This window comes from Antedon bifida, chromosome 3 (assembly GCF_963402885.1).
Source record: "Antedon bifida chromosome 3, ecAntBifi1.1, whole genome shotgun sequence".
Lineage (NCBI taxonomy): Eukaryota > Metazoa > Echinodermata > Crinoidea > Comatulida > Antedonidae > Antedon > Antedon bifida.
Genome location: NC_136228.1, coordinates 10,795,084 through 10,812,321, shown reverse-complemented (window position 1 = coordinate 10,812,321; position 17,238 = coordinate 10,795,084). Strand labels below are relative to the sequence as shown.

Below are 17,238 nucleotides of genomic sequence, written 5' to 3'. Positions count from 1 at the left end.
CATCAAACAAAATAACATGTTTTAATGTTAATAGTTGACTCAAGGTAAACAGTGGTCAATCAAATAACTATGCGTTGCAGCTAAAAGTTGCACAGTGATAACCAATTAAATGGTGTTCTAACACAATCTATTTTTACAACAATTTTTACTGTTTGAATGTTATTTTTTATTTTCCAGAAAAAACAGGCCTCTAAAAATGTTGATATTACTCAGAAATACAATTGAATATGAAAGCTATAACAGTCAGGGGGAAAACGGCAAAAGGTTTCCTACTTTCTAGGATTTTTATCAGATAATCTATATTGTTTTGACAACTCTTGTAACATGACCACAGTGCTGATTTTGCCATTTTCCCCCTAGCAATAAAATATATTGTTTACCTCTGAGTGGATTTGATACATTTTTTTCTTTGACCTGTCCAACAAGTTTCTGACCAAGTATCTCAATGAGTCTGGTGACAACCTGAGGGAACTTCCTCTTTATAAGAGTCAGCATACCAGATGGTAACATTGCCAGCTCAGTATCCCTAAAAAGACAATGCCAATAAACCTGTATTTCTTCACTTCGTGGTTCTCAACAGAATCCTGTCCCTTATATCAATCCTTTCCGTTTCTTGTTTCTTAAGCTCTTTCTACACTATCAAAAAAAGTGTGATGTGCCCAAATATGACATCATCATGTCCATAATAGGCACATCACATTTTTTATCATATAGAGTTTAATAGTGTAGATAGAGCTTTACTCAGTCAGGGTCGCCATTTAAATAAACCAGCACTTTTTTTTTATAATAGTAAAGATGTATTGTCCCGTTTAAAAAATAATTCTTACAAATTTTTTTTTTGAATATGCCATTTTAATAGTTATCCACTTTGATAAAAAATTTGAAAAAAAATGTTTTTACCTAAAAAAACTGTAATTTAAAGCAAAAAATAGTCAAATTGGCTGCCAGCCGATGGGGTTTTGGTTGAATTTAACCATTTATTTTGTCATTTTATAAGTAAAAACATTAATTTTTTTTCTACGGAAGTGATTAAATTATTAAAACAACAAAATAATCTATTCAAAGTCTGATTTTATTAATCTTTATTTTTCATGTTTTTGGGAGACAATACATCTTTAAATTGATTCTGACTGATTGAGATAATGTATACGTTACCTAATAGCATGTACTGTAGTGATTCTTTCTTTCTGTGTAAGAACTTCAATCATGCCAACCATCTCGCCACGACCAAATTCTCCTAGCAATTCTTTCTTACCATTTGGTAGTGTGATAACAGACCTCAAACGTCCATTCAATACAATGTATGTGCTATCACCCTCGTTACTTTGTCTGCACAAAATACAAGAAAACAAACAATAAGTCAACTCTGTCTAACCAGGAAAAAGTTTGCTGTTTTAGGATTGGGCAAAGTTCAAAAGAGTATGTCAACTTCAAATTTCTGTAACTAAATAGATTGGTACGTTATTTCACAATTTCTAAACTGAAGATATTTTGTTGTTTACAAAAACTACTATTCTATATCTGACTGAACCTTGTTTATTGAGGGAGATGAGACACAAAACACTGGTCAACAAATCTTGTTCAATGTAAAGATGACATCATTTCAACATATTTGTTCAAAATGTCAAAATTAATTGCCTTAAGCAACTGCACTGAAAACGTCATTCTATTTTTGACATATCTCCCACAATGCATCAGGACATAATTTCTAATGTGAGGTAAACAAATCTTGTTCAATGTAAAGATGACATAATTTAAGGATATTTGTTCAAAATGTCAAAATGGTTTCCCTTAAACAACTGCATTGAAAACGTTCTATTTTTGACATACCACCCACAATGTGTCAGGATATAATGAATACATTCTAATGTGAGAATTAACAATGTTTCACTGACCTATACAGGGCTTTACCGGCTTCTATCATCATCCAATCAAGAGCAAAGTCAGTCTGCCGAACAAATGATGAGAGCTTTCGAACCACAAAATGTCCAATCTTTAAAACAACTTCAGGTTTATTCCTCATAATACTGTAATAGAATATTTTTTGAATCAACGATAAAGTAATGCATGGCAAGTGATCCGAATAAAAGTGGAACAATTGTAGTGGAGGTGTAGCTTGCTGGTTAATGTGCTTGCCTTCAAATTCCAAGGTCCAGGGTTCAATCCTGACCTAGTGCCAGGGTTGTTCTTTCAACTCCACACCCTAAGCCTCAAACGAGATATGTATGATGTTTATAAACACAATAAATTATAAAATAGTTTATCCATCCTGTAATTGGCAAGTGTGTGCTTGCTGTTGGATACGTATGCAATAAAAACATGAAATAAATAATAAGTTTGTCCTCGCATTCTTAATACCAGGTTCAGTCAAGTCAAGTCATACCTGTAGAAACTGGTCTTGCTAATTACGACGACTCTAGAATAAATAAGTGCTTTGACAGTGAAGAAAGCAGGCTCTCCAGTAAGGACTGCTAACTCTCCAATGAATTCACCTGGATGCGCTTTAAATACACCCTTCTCCTCGGCACTGTCCACCGTCTTTTGCATCATGCCAAGTTTACCACTGACGATGAAAAATAAGCTGGCATCCTACACAAAAATTAATACATTATATTATCATTAAACATATTTGTCAATTTTCCCATTTAGAAATCCCATCAAATAAACATTTATTTTAAAAAGTTCACATAAAACATTATTTTTGTTGCATACAAAATGCAAATAATATGTTAAATACAGTTCCCACTTTTGGACACCTCTATTAGGAGGAACATTTTTGGGTCTTGAAGGTTCTACCTTTTTCGGGTCCTAATGTATGTGATCAAATTATAAAAATTAAAGATACAAAAAGCCAGAATGTAAAATCGATTCCAATTGCAACTTGTGTTCGGTAAGCCATTATGATAATTATTATTATTAACACACATTTGATGCATTTGCATGTATTGCAGACAAACGAAACATAGTACTCTCACCCAACCCGATTGAATATTCGAATGACATGTATTTAAACGGATGCATTACCTGATCACCTTCGTGGGTTAAAATACTACCAGCGTCAACATGAGCTAACTGCAGGTGTCCATCAAGATAGGCCTCATCCTGAAAATAAATAAACAAAAATTACAACAAATATTACACTATTATTTATGATTATTTAAATCTGTAGTCTATGGTCAAATTAAAAATATACTCTCTTGCATCACAAATTTCTGACTTACATAACAACATTCTGACTTACGTTACAAATTTCTGACTTACATAACCAAAATTTCTGACTTACATAACCAAAGTTCTGACTTAAATAACCAAAGTTCTGAATTAATCACATTCTAACATTCTAAATTGCATCACAAATTTCTAACTTTCATCACAAATTTCTGACTTACATAACTTTCTGACTTACACCACAAATTTCTGACTTACATTACATAGTTCTGTTATACTATACAATGTTGTGACTTACATCAAAACCAAATAGTTTTGTTAGATCAGTCTGTGCCAGAGCCAATATATCATCATCTGAATACATACTATCACCAGACTTGGTTCGAGACCTTGTAGTTGTTCCTAGCTCCTCACTTATCTGTGTTGCTAACTTTCTTGGTTTCTCTAATGGTTTCCCGTCAGCATCCTATAAAATCCAAAAACAAACATCATCATCTTTAAGCTCTATCTTCACTATCAAACTAGTGTGACAAAAAAAAATGTGATGTGCCCAGGACATGATGATGTCATATCACTACCATATTTAAGCATATCACTACCATATTTGGGCACATCAAATTTGTTTTGTCACATAAATTTTGATAGTGTAGACAAAGCTTAAAGATCTGTCTACACTATCAAACTAGTGTGACAAAAAAGTGTGATGTGCCTAAATATGGTAGTGGTATGCCCAAATATGACATCATCATGTCTATCATATATGGGCACATCACATTCTTTTGTCACATAAAGTTTGAGCTTTAGATTGTTTAAATAATTCAGTGAAATCCTTTCTTGCGGACACCCCTATTAAGGGGTTTGTAAAACAAACATTGAGAAGTATATCATTTAACACTCCTATTCAGGGTACACCCCTTTTTTGTGTCTGAAAGATGTCCATTTATTAACACGGGTTCTACTGTATTGTAAAGGTTTTAAATTTAAAGTTAAATTTTTCTGCTTTAAAAAAAAAATTTAATCAAAAATTAATCAACTGCAAAATATGTTATTAACATTCTGATCTCTATTAGTGAAGTTCATTGGAAAAAAACCCCAAATTTGTTAAATTCTTGTTGTTTATTAGGCAACACATTAAGTTTTCGCAAAGATATTTATCGACTAAATAAATCTAACTGGCTTTTACAAAAGTCATTCAATTCACATTTTTCAAAGTAATTTACTAATTCAAAACCAAAGTTGAGTTGATTGATTGTGTTCAAATAAAGTGATTAGAGCAACATGTCAAATAAACTATCTCACGCTCACTAATGTATATCACATTTGTAATTGTCTGTGAGGGATTTATTTTTAATTATTCAAACTAAATAAAATGGTCGTGATAATATCAAATGATTAAGCGTGGTCTAAATATTGAGGTATTATAAATTGGCTAGATTGGTAACTTCAATGTTATTGCAGTTCAAAAAGTGATTCACCGTGGAGAGGGTCCACAAAATTTGACTGCAGCAATCAGCAAATCAGATGCAGCCAGTCACGGTCACTACACAGTCACGCCCACTACACAGTCACGCACCACTACACCTGTCTTGAATGTATCAACGAGAGAGCGCATTCTTTTACGATCCTCGTACGTACAAATGTAAGACATTTATCAAGAGATTATCCAACTCATTGCTAATAACAATATAATTAATTCAATAAAAATTGTGATGTGCTTTAACAATGTTACATATAAGACATATTATGTGTTATATATATGAAGTATTGTAATATTGTAGGATTATACTTTCTACACTATTTTTGAAGAAATGTAAATCAACCATTTTGAAAGCCCTATCCCTGTGTTCATCACTTCGCTGTCGGTCTATCCTTACCCTAATATACCTCAATGGGTCTAAACCATTGCAGTAAGGATTTTTGACAACAGATATACTGCTGAAATTGAATTATGTCCAATAAACAGTTTTTAAACTTTGGTTTAATAATATTCTTCTAGTCTATGTTTTTTTATTACAAAATTGTCATACCTTGGGTACATCTTCAAGATTTAGTACCCTAGCCCTACCAGCCGCTGCTTCAAAATCTGACGGACTCATACTCATTCTATTGTGGCCAAGTTCAAAGGCAGTTGCTCTTCTGATCAATTTTGATGTGGAGACACCCTCTGTAAAATACAAAACACAAATAAACCAATGTAATTAAATCTGAGGGAATATAGAATTAAAGACTTATGAACACTCCAGTAAAGTTATTCTACACTCCGAAGTAATGCCCTTTTCCCATGAAAGTTGATAGTATCAACAAATTCTAGCTATAAACATAATGAGTACAGAAGGTATAGAAGTATATCAATTTTGATTATACAAAAAACAAGAATTGACCACCACACAGATGGGGACAAAATGTCATTAAGTTATTAGGGCGCTTTTGAATTGACCTAATGTTAAATCAATTCATGTATACAGGGACATCTTCCTTTTCCTTCCTTAACACTGTAAGGCGAATTCTATAACCAGACGACCACCATTAATGCATAGGTCCATGGTCCTAGGTTGTAGTAAATCAGAAATCTATTAATTATTTAAGAACTTACGGGATGATGTTCGTTTCACGCGACCTTCATTTTCACTATCTGAAGTTGTACTCATGTATCTTTCTGTTAAAAAAAAACCAAAAAAGATAACCATTATTTATATACTACAGAATACTAAACATACAAAACAAAATATATTGAATACCATGGAAAATAGATATATATATATACTTTTTTTCATCAATTGCTTATGTACAAAATTTGTTTTGTTTTCAACCAGAGATTAATGGTGAAAAACGAAAATGTGGAGATATTTGTATTCTCTTCACACCCTACTCTTTAGGGAAAACCTCCTTTATTAAACGCTTAAAGTACAGTTACATAACATTTGATTATTGACCAATAGATATGCCTAACATTCTTGTGATCATGTTTTACTTTTATGTACATTTTAATCACACAATTTGAATGAATATATATTTACTGAAACAATTTGGCCATTTTCATTATTCTTAACAATTTGAAAAAATTTACAATTTGGAAAAAAAAATTTCCTTTTCGATAGTTTTGACCTTAGAGTGAGTGTATTTGACCTTAGCATAAGTGTAGAAACATCCGATAAGGTTTAAATTGGATTGATTTAAAAATGTTTTTTTTACAAACATTTTTTTTTTCAACAGGTAATAGAATTAACGCATACTATTGTCCTATCATATGACACAATGATTTTTTAATAACTATTACCAATTCAGAATAAACAGCAAACTAACTATCACCAATACTAAAATACCTACTGGCCCCTTAATTTATGGAAAATACCCAATAATAAGTTTACCTCCTCCCTTAATGAGTAACTCTCGTATCTTCTCTTCATCGTGATAATCTATGACTCTTGTAACTTTTTCACTGCTACTGGAAGAGCTTGCTACTGATTGGTTGCTAATTTTCTTACTAGGGCTAACTTTTGGTGATAGTTGATGGATAGAAAGTTTTGGATCGCTTGTGTCTTCCTATATACAGAGTAAGATAATAAAACTCATTATTCACATACATTTCCATTGTTTAGTTTCTTTTTGTTTATTGGACAAAATACTACACTTTATCTTAATGTGCTACTTGATAAAAGGGTAACACTGGCTCTTAGCAGTAATGATTTAGTTTCCTTTTGTGTTTCCTTCCTGGTTCTTTGTGTTTGTGATGATATGGCAATAAAGAATAAGAATAAAAACATTCATAAAAAAAGATATGACTAGCTAATTTACAGTAAAGGAAGAAACCTATGCAGTCTCAACCACATTCCTAAGCAGAAAAAGCAAGGATTATATATCACCAGAAGTCAAATTGATAAATCCGACCTCTGGTCACAGAAGAGAAACAAAACAATACAAAGTTAGTTAAAATCAAAATCAAAAGGCATTTAATAAACAGGCAAACTGCCTTAAAATACTGACAGGTTTCAATTTTAATTATAACTCGAACGTTTGGAATCATACATGAATTATCTGACAAAGTTAGTTATTTTCAAATTTACCTTATTGATTAACTCGTGTGATAAACCTAGATAGTTATGAAGGGTCTGGAACGTTACTCTCTGAAGACGCACCATGATCATTTGAACGACTCGAACCATAGACTCAGGATATCGTTCAAAAACATTACTGAACGCAATGGCTGGAAGACGAAGGACCACGGTGTCTTCTGCAGCTCTTGCCGATACAGTTTTATAAGGTGCAAGATGACCCTAGTCAAATTTATAAATGAAAATAAATGTTTGAATTATTTTATTAAGCTCTATCTACACTATCAAACTTTATGTGACAAAAAAATGTGATGTGTCCATAAACGGGCATGAAGATGTCATATCACTACCATATTTAAGCATATCACTACAATATTTGGGCACATCATACTTTTTTGGTCAAACTAGTTTGATAGTGTAGACAGATTTATATGCATGTTGAAAGTAAAACAAAATTGAATCAATATCAGTGTACTGTATAAATGTAGTATTGCAACCCAAACAATGGAGAATTATTTTTTTTTAGTAATTTAATTGATATTTGAAATTTCCAGATGACTTTATTAATCGGAAAGTTTCTTATATATTCAAGTGTATACACCAATCAGTGTTCATTAGCATCTTGCGCAAATAAAATAAATCTATTTAGACATTTAAACAAGAAAATGTACCACCACATGAATGTGTGGGTGTAGAATTAATTGCATTGTAAATTTTTTTTAAACTGACCATAATAAATACACAACATTTGTTATTAAGACACCAATGAACTTGCTTTGATGTATACAAGATGAGTGGGTAACTATTTATAAAAGTGTCAACATATCTGACAGTCATAATTAATTGTACATACTGTTAAAACATCGAGTATACTGAGCAGGCTGTGAACACTGTCACCTGTTGTGACCTGTTTTACTTCAAACTCTTCACCGCTCTATATCAAGAGTAAAAACAAATTTAAACAACAATGAGGTTACTGTATGTTTTTGATTTAACTTATTAATCATATTACATTATACTGAATATGACTATGAGGTAAAAAATTTAAAGAAAATTAGGGGGGGGGGGGGGGGAGATTATACTGATACTAGGTTTATCGCAAATAGCGTGCACTATGCATGATGGGACAGAAATGGGGCACACACGTTTACAGGATTTGTTTACTGTTTGTTTGCCACCATGCATTGTGCAATGACGTTCCTCGTAATAACAGGTTATTTGCGATAAACCTTATGGATTATAAGTCTGAATTTAGCTTAAAATAAGGGTGTTAGGTAATTTTCATTGAAATTAATGATAGAGAAAGCCTACGATATGCACACATGAAACTATACATGAATTCCAATAGCAAACAGGATGATTAAACTACATTGAGGAAGCTTTGAATGAACAAAAAAAAGAACATACTGGCTCTGTGATGTATACTTTAAGTCGTCCACTCTGAACCACATAGATACTGTCATCACTCTGTCCCCTCCGGAATAAGGAAGCTCCGGCCGGAATAAACTTGGATTCAACTGACCGACATAACTCAAGAAATAAAGGTTTTTCAAAATGTCCAAATACTCTTTAAAGAAAAATCAAATAAATACATTACGGTACATTAATCTATCAGTATGAACACAAAATAAGCAAATTGTTGAAAAAATATATACAGTACATAAATTACATTGGCTAAAAGTGTAATATAAAATTGCTTCAAATGTGGTGTAAAATCTTCCCAGTACAATTCTAATGATTTTAATACCCCATGTGTGGATGTGCGCAATTAAATAGCAAACATTTTTTATAACAAATTTTGGCCACCATATTGGATCAAATTGGGTTAATTTGATACCTCATGTGTATGGATGCTTGCAATAGGACAAACTACAAAACACTAACAATACCACCTTCGAAGTTTAAATAACATAAAACAATAGAATTAGTATCAGTTACAATTATAGTGCAATTACAAATAGGTGGAATAAAGGCATAGATAATATTACTCGTCAAATTATTTAATGAGGTGATTTCTTACAAGGTTACAGGTAATTTTTGTATACTAAATTTGTGAAACAGCTTGAATTTCAGCAGGTATGGAATACCTGTTTCATTTTGTTGAGTACATTTAATGAGAAGTACAGTAGTATGGTCAATAAATCATTTCTCAAGAAACAAAAATGAAATGCCATAAAAACATTCTAAGACAGAAAGTATTTTTTTAATATTTTAAAGCTCCATTTGTTATAAAATCGTTTGTTATTTCACGCATCTGTACATACGGCAGGCGCATCAAAATGCCTGCGAAGGTTTCTTTTCTGGTATCTTTCCTAGTTAACTGTAACTTTATGGTTGTCAGAATTATTTAATTATCTTTAATTACAGATATGTACGATTTTAGTTTGTTTAAAAGTTTATGAGTGTGTGTATAACACTAAAAACAAATAATAATAATTCCCTGTTAAAAAATAAACAAAATGTAGTTTACTACATTAACTGCAGTAGAATAATTTTTTATCTTTTGACACATACCTTACACTTTTTAACATGTAAAGAACTTCATTAGGTATATGTAGTTCTGGTGGTAGTTGCATCTCTTGCCAGTCAGCCTCCAGGATAGCAGGCGGAGGTTCTTTAACCTGCAAGACTGGCTGGTTCTCACCAGTTTCGTGCAGCTTTAGTATACTAAAGAAAAGAAAGATTATGAAGAAAATAGATGAAGATAGACCAATGAATGATCAACTACAAGTACTGCATATAGAAGAGAACCCACTATCATCAAGGAGACACACACACTTCAAAATATATGCCCACCTAATAAAGCTCTGTTTACAATATCAAACTTTATGTGACAACAAAATGTGATGTCCCCATATATGAACATGTCATATCACTACCATATTTTGGCATATCACTACCATATTTTGGCATATCACTACCATATTTGGGCATATCACTATCATATTTGGGCACATCACCACCATATTTGGGCACATCACACTTTTTTTTGTCAAGTTTGATAGTGTAGACAGAGCTTAAGGGTTTCCCCTGAATAGGGGTTGGCCATAGTGTTAACATTTCCTCTCGTTTGATATATCCTCAAAAGGGGTGTCTCAAAGGAGGTGTTATACTCTTTACCCCTAGATTGAAGCAACTAATAAGATAATGTGCATTATTATTCTGTTTACCTGTACTCAAAATTAATAATCACATTTTAGAGTTTTTTTTAAGATATTTATTTTTGTAATGACCCATTGCGATAAGGCACCTACTTCTTTTAATTTTAATTTATCTTCTTGTTATTCAATAAACAGGTAGGTAAAGAATGTAAAGGTCTAAAAAGATAAATGTAAGTAATAAATCGTAACTTCACAGCTTACCTTTTAAGACCTCTGGCAAGGTTTATAATATCTCTTTTCTTTTTTAGTCTATTACGTGCAGACAGATCACCATAATGCACCGGCCCCGAAAACGACTTAACCTGCAGGCAAAACAAAACATTGATAAATAAAACCCTTTTCACACTGACACCATTTTGAAAAAAAAAAAAAAAAAAAAAAAAACACTTTGTTTTGGAATTAGTGTGTAAAGGAAAATTCTTTGAAATACAGAAGAATCTCTATTAAATTAAAATTATTATATTATATTATATTATTATAAAATAAATAAAATATCATAAAATATAATACAAAAAGGTTGATACAATACAATAGACGTTGGTTGTAGTGTTAAAACATATACTGCCTCTCATTTTGCATGAGCTATAGTCTTCGCCATTTCATTCAAGATTCATTAAATATCATTATCATTTATGTATTAGATATTTTATATACTATATTAGAAAACCAATTTCACTACTGCAACCTGGGGTCTTATTGTGTTTCCTTAAAATGCATTTCATCATTTCTCTTTATAACATTGTAAATACTGTACTATTTTTAATGTATGTGATTATGTGATGTGATGTATTAAACTCATACAAATTCATTATTTGAATACCATTGCATGACATTTGACATTAATGCAAAATCATTTAATTAGTGCATATTATATTAGCATATAAACGTCTCAAGAAAAATCGTTTGTCATGGAATTTTCTGAAACAACCTGGAATAATCTTGCTTGACTGTTTGTTGCAATTAATAAATAAACTGCTCCATTAGCAGCTGTAATGGAAAAGTTGCATTTAAACTGTGTCAAAGAATGCAAAAACATGCAAGCTATTAACAACACTACACCTGTCAATCTATGTGACTCATTTTACATATGAAAAATGCAGTAAAATGGGTCATAAGATCTAGGTACCATTATTATTAGAAATACACACTAAAATTAAGTCTTGTATTCTTTACTAGAGCTTATAGATTAATATGTGGACAATTTTAAAACAGTTAGAAGGTCATATACTATGACAGCAAAGAGGAAACTCAAGATTATTTGTAAGGCTTACATTAGCAAATAGACATTTTCGCCAAAAGGGTGTGTCTGTGATCAAATTTAACTTTGCTATAAAAATATGAAAATGTATAATAATGGATCATCATTTAAGAATATATTTACCTTTCGTAGCATTTTTCTTCCATAAAATAAGACTTTGTCTCTTTTTCTAAACCTTGGTTTTGGTACCGCTGCTGCTGCCTCTTTTTCTAAAAAGGTGTAAAAAAATAATTAATTCAACAAAAATAAATAATTAACTGTTCCTTTAAAAATACTTTCATAGAAATATTTACCCAAGGAAAACATATTGTAGAACCTCTCCTTAAGGGACACCTCAGAGAGACTATATTAAGGGGAGTGTTCCCTTGATAAGCATTCTATTTTACTGATATATATTACCCTTTTGTTTATTTTTCTCCATAGTGTTTAGTATATTCATGATGACAGTTATTCCAATGACCACAGTACTAATTATCGCAATCTGCAAGAACAATAATTGATATCTATAAAATGAACTGGTTTAACCCTTACCACATCCATAGCATCTACATTAAAGTTCATCGGTATTGCTGTCCAGGGCTAAAATCATGTCTAATTTAACCTTGTCAAATTGTATGACCCACTATACGACTCCCGGAGAGGTGCGTCATTTGTCCGATGTGCGTCATACCTTACTGTATAAATACCATGATGCACCCCTTTTGAAGAAAAATTACCATGTTGTTCACAATATGGTGGGTGGTAAAGTGATGAACATTGACACACCATTGTGTATTGATGTGACGTTACATTATGGTTTTTTGACGCACCCCTGGATCAATAATTATTTGTAAATGAGGCACCTCTCCCGGAGGTCATATAGTGGGTCATACAATTGAGTGTATTAACCTAGGTAGTAAATAGCTTACTATACATCTGGTACTGTGCTAGTTTAATTCGGTCAAATATCAGTAAAGTTGACTCAAATCTTGTTATCCCTGTAGGCTTAGGCCTAATAATCAATATTAATCATTTAAAATTAAGATATTTTTGATAATTCAGCACAGTTAATTTGATTTGATTTATTTGCATCTCATTAAAAAACATACTGTACCTGTACAGTCTACCTTCTAATTTACACACTTCTCATTTACAACCTTTCTATGTTACAAACGGTCCTCATGTACAGTATGTATTTTTAACTTTTGTTAAGTTACAATACAATGTAGTACAACAATATTAAAACAAATTAATTATATTTTAATACTTCAAGTATTGATGATATATTGTATTTGTAACCTCTCATAGAAACTTTCTCATTTACAAACTGCTTTCAGACTACAGGGTATGTAAATGATCAGGTCAACTAATTAAGATAATGGATTAGATAATGTATATACAACAATTAAAAAATAACAATTAGCTTAAAAAGACTAAATAGAAATGCAAGATTTATAGCCCATGAAACTCCTGATGAACATTTTCCAATATTAGGATATAAAAAAAAAAGAAATACAATCACAAGTAACAAACAAATAACAATCAAAAATAAAAACATGTAAATTTAAAATAATTAGATATTTTTAAAATTGTCATCTATACTAATCTGATCATCAGACAAATAGGCCTATCATATTGGTTATTATAATATTAGTAATACTTTATATTGGTATTTCATTTCATTTTATTTATTTGACCAACAAAACATAATATACAATGTACAAAGATGAATTGGTCAGGGACTGATAAAGTAATACGATTAACTGTAACTACAAGAGTCAGCAGTCCCACCATGATCTTAACTAAAATAAATATATAATTTTATAAACAAATAAAGTATGTGACAGGCTAGGCCACCCCTTTGTCTTAGACCAGGGAGATCTCCCTGCTTAGACTGGACATATCTGTACAGTATACTCTAGTGAGTGAAGGAGTAGGCCTCCTGTCATGTGGTATTGTTTTCCTTTAGGCTAAAGTTTAGCCTGCATGCAAGGTGTGCGCCCTCCTCTCTTCTCTGCTCTGTCTTTCTGCGGACGGGTAGGCCTAGAATTTAACCAAGCCTAGGATATCAATGCATTATTATATTATATACAATTTTAACGTATTGCACTCTAGAAAAAATATGTTACAAACATACCGAGATTCCTTTATTTTCAATGCAAAGAGACAGAACATTTGACAGTGTATTGACAACACTGTCAAATACGAGCACCAAAATTGTCCCGTCTGCCATTTTGAATGCACGTAGGGCGCCACCAATGGCATCATTTATCATCATCTTTGAAACTTATTTATAAAAATAAGATCTCTCTGGCCCGACTGATCTCTATATCAAAAACAATGATCTTTTTCCTGAAATTTAAAAAGCAAAGCGATACCAGTGCCAGTGCCGGAGTGGATTCACATTATTATTTATACATATTTTCAATTTTAAACCTCCACCTCCCCCACAAACTACTATTAACGACGACGTTATACTTTGCGAAGAATGGACGACAAAAAGTTCACTTGAAACAATGATAAACGATTGTAAGTCAACATTGTATCGTATTAAGTCTGCTTTATGGTTTATTAAAACGTGATTGATAGAAAAAGAGAAATCAAGACAGATTGTAATTAAAACAAAACATTCATCATTTTTGTTTACATTAAAAACCAAGATGATAAAAAAAAGCTAATACGAAACGATTTGTTGTTATTTAAAAAATAGGCTAGGTCACCTTAGTGAAATATACACTAGGCCTGGCTAGCCAGATTATCTTATAACGGTTTTGTTTGTCCTCTATCAATGATATTTATTAGACCTTTTTATACAGGAGAGGAGAAGGCTATTAACGTGTGTTTCTTTAAAACATTATTCAACTAGAAAATGTGACAGGCAACATGTCTACATTGTTGTGATTTACAAAAGAACAAATCTTTAGATTAGAGGTCGAACAAATGTACGGACTCAATAGACAGTACATTACGTATTCTGAATTGTATATGCTTTTAGGGTACAGCTTACGGTTTTTATATAATTTTCATAAATTGCTATTTATACATTATAAATCACTTTGTATTATTAATATATTAAATTCAATTGGATTAGGCTATACTGTGCTTGTAAGGTTGAGTAAATCCAAATTATTATCATACAGCTTTTAACACTACGATGTTCAGGCACATTAAAAATAACCCGACCTAGTTACCACCACTTGTCAATAAGGACAGGCAATACTATAACAATAACCTAATATACTATAAGTACTTATATCATGAACCATCTAAACTGTCAATAATTGACGTCACGCGTGACGCTGCAAAACATTTTTAACATCGGTATCTTTCTTTCATATTAATTATTTTGATCAAATGTTAATATTCTATGTATGGAGAAGAATAATTTTAAACTAATTCATCCACGATGTATGTTGTACTCGCGAGTAGGCCGACATATTGGCTATCGGTAACCTACAAAAATTCTTGATATCATATCTATACTGCTAATAATCAGGTATTTTACCCCAGAATTCCCCATCGTCTTCATATTCTGTAAATATAGCGAATTGATTACATCATTACACTAAAATAAACAAAATAAAAAACATTCATTGTCACAACTATACATAATTGGCACATTTATAACAGAATATCGCCTCTTCCACCCACAAAAAAGTTTACCGAAGCAAATACAAATGTTGTAAAAAAAAAGACACAATTTTACCTACATATACAGTACCTATATAAGTGTAGGCCTACCGACGTGACAATCGCATACACACCAGAAAAGTACAACTTTAGTGCCATAATAATCACATTGTTTTGGTATTTTGTTACATAATTATTTGAAAGTAAATATTAATGAATTTCGAACGGCATGTCATTATTTGTCAACCTCTAATATCAAATATCCTATAAAAGATATTGTGTGTAATGAAAACAATACTATGTTCAAATTATACGCTATACTAAAAGCCGTTAATGGTTGTGTAACAAACACGGACCGGTCAATTAATATGATCTTACATTTGTAGTTACTGAGCCAGTAATTACCTCATCTAGTATTGGCATTGGCTATTTTAGAATCAAACTACCATAGCCGCGTATAATTATAACATCATTGCGTATCATATCGTAAAGTACTTACCATACAATCTACCGCGTTTCTTACCGAAATAGTCTAGAATTGCGCACAATGGAATAACCAATGGCCGGTTTTGGATTAAATGACGTCTGCTGAAATTCGTTCAACTACATATTTAAACGCAAGTAAATGACTGTATTTCAAAACAGAACAAAACCCATTTCTGTTCGCATACCATAGGCTTGACTTTGATATTGTCATTAAGGTTGAGGGAAGTAGCTGAGAACTATAATATGAAAAAGGGAAAAGTAGGGAACAGTTTCATTCCAGGTATTACAAATCACCAGACACAAATGTTCTTCTATTGTAGATTAACAACACGTTTTCCCTGAAAAGTCTAATTTAGTTTATCAATAAGAGATATAGGCCTACTCTAAGCCATCAAAATGTTTGAAATAAATAACTTGAAAATGAGAAAATCTACGACAGTGAAAAAGAAAATCATCTAGTATTATTATGTCTTTATTATCATTGGTACTGTTGGCATTGTAATAGATTTAAAACGTTTTAATGTTTATGTAATTGATCAGTTGTTTTTGTGGGGCAAAGCAACGATAGGGAAGGAAGGATGAGGAGGATACCCACATTCATCTTCAATCAAGTGTGAAGAAGAACTGGAAACAAAACATGACAATGAACCATACCGAAACTAGACCAGTTGTGTTACTCTTTCAAATGATGGATATGATAACACATCCGGGCAGATTGTCTGTTGAAATGTAGATGTAAGAAGAGCACATCATTGGTTTAAAACTCAATCTATATATCAAATTTTTCATTTCAAAGATAATTAAGTTTGTGTATGTATTCATATCTCATGCTTTCTGCTTTTTCTGTAGGAATAAATATACTAACCATGTACTGTACAACGAGTTGAGTTTTTAAGCATCAGGAAATTCAAAAACTGTTTGCTTATGTTTGAAATATAGAAACATATCTATAGGCCTATATCTAACTTTGGAAATATTAAATAAAAAGTTATACTTTGTTTTCATTGTATCATTATAATATAAATATAGTATCTCAGTAACATCTCAGTTATCCTTGTGTACCAAGCATTTCCACCGATTCTGCAGTTGTTATATATACATCTTTAACTAACTATCGCTTAATTTAATATTGAGATACAATCGCAATGACTTGCGGTAGTCAATTAAGATGTATCTAGTGACAGCTGTAGAATCTGGTGGTCATTGCGTGTTACCAGCAATATAATTCAATTTGTTAAATCACAACAACTCAAAGGTTATAACTTATTGTGGAATTAGTGTAGTATAATCATCCATGATTTATTGTATATTAGTATAGCATATGCATCACATGTGACGCCAGTATTAACTAAACATCATAATAAAAGCGCCACATGTAATAAGTATGGTACTTACCGAATTTGCCTATTATACTGGACATATACAGTAAGGCCATAATGTGAAGATACATGATTTTCAAGGAAACAATGATAAAAGATACAGACAGACTTATTGATTATTATAA

At 31.7% G+C, this 17,238-nt stretch overlaps 1 protein-coding gene across 1 annotated transcript in view; it reads right to left on the bottom strand.

Annotated features, from left to right (window-relative positions):
• Nucleotides 1-13,834, bottom strand: part of LOC144837018 (patatin-like phospholipase domain-containing protein 7) — a 34,287-nt gene extending 20,453 nt beyond the window's left edge. Inside the window, exons 1-17 of the mRNA XM_078691990.1 lie at nt 13,756-13,834; nt 12,039-12,120; nt 11,763-11,848; nt 10,583-10,683; nt 9,735-9,887; nt 8,628-8,787; nt 8,074-8,154; nt 7,233-7,442; nt 6,537-6,711; nt 5,762-5,824; nt 5,196-5,332; nt 3,467-3,634; nt 3,025-3,102; nt 2,384-2,589; nt 1,896-2,027; nt 1,156-1,329; nt 381-526 (exon numbers count right to left, since the gene is read on the bottom strand). Of these exons, the coding sequence (XP_078548116.1) occupies nt 381-526; nt 1,156-1,329; nt 1,896-2,027; nt 2,384-2,589; nt 3,025-3,102; nt 3,467-3,634; nt 5,196-5,332; nt 5,762-5,824; nt 6,537-6,711; nt 7,233-7,442; nt 8,074-8,154; nt 8,628-8,787; nt 9,735-9,887; nt 10,583-10,683; nt 11,763-11,848; nt 12,039-12,078 (2,110 nt within the window). The 5' untranslated portion in view covers nt 12,079-12,120; nt 13,756-13,834. The remainder of the gene's footprint in view (nt 1-380; nt 527-1,155; nt 1,330-1,895; nt 2,028-2,383; nt 2,590-3,024; nt 3,103-3,466; nt 3,635-5,195; nt 5,333-5,761; nt 5,825-6,536; nt 6,712-7,232; nt 7,443-8,073; nt 8,155-8,627; nt 8,788-9,734; nt 9,888-10,582; nt 10,684-11,762; nt 11,849-12,038; nt 12,121-13,755) is intronic.
• Between the last annotated feature and the right edge of the window lie 3,404 nt (nt 13,835-17,238).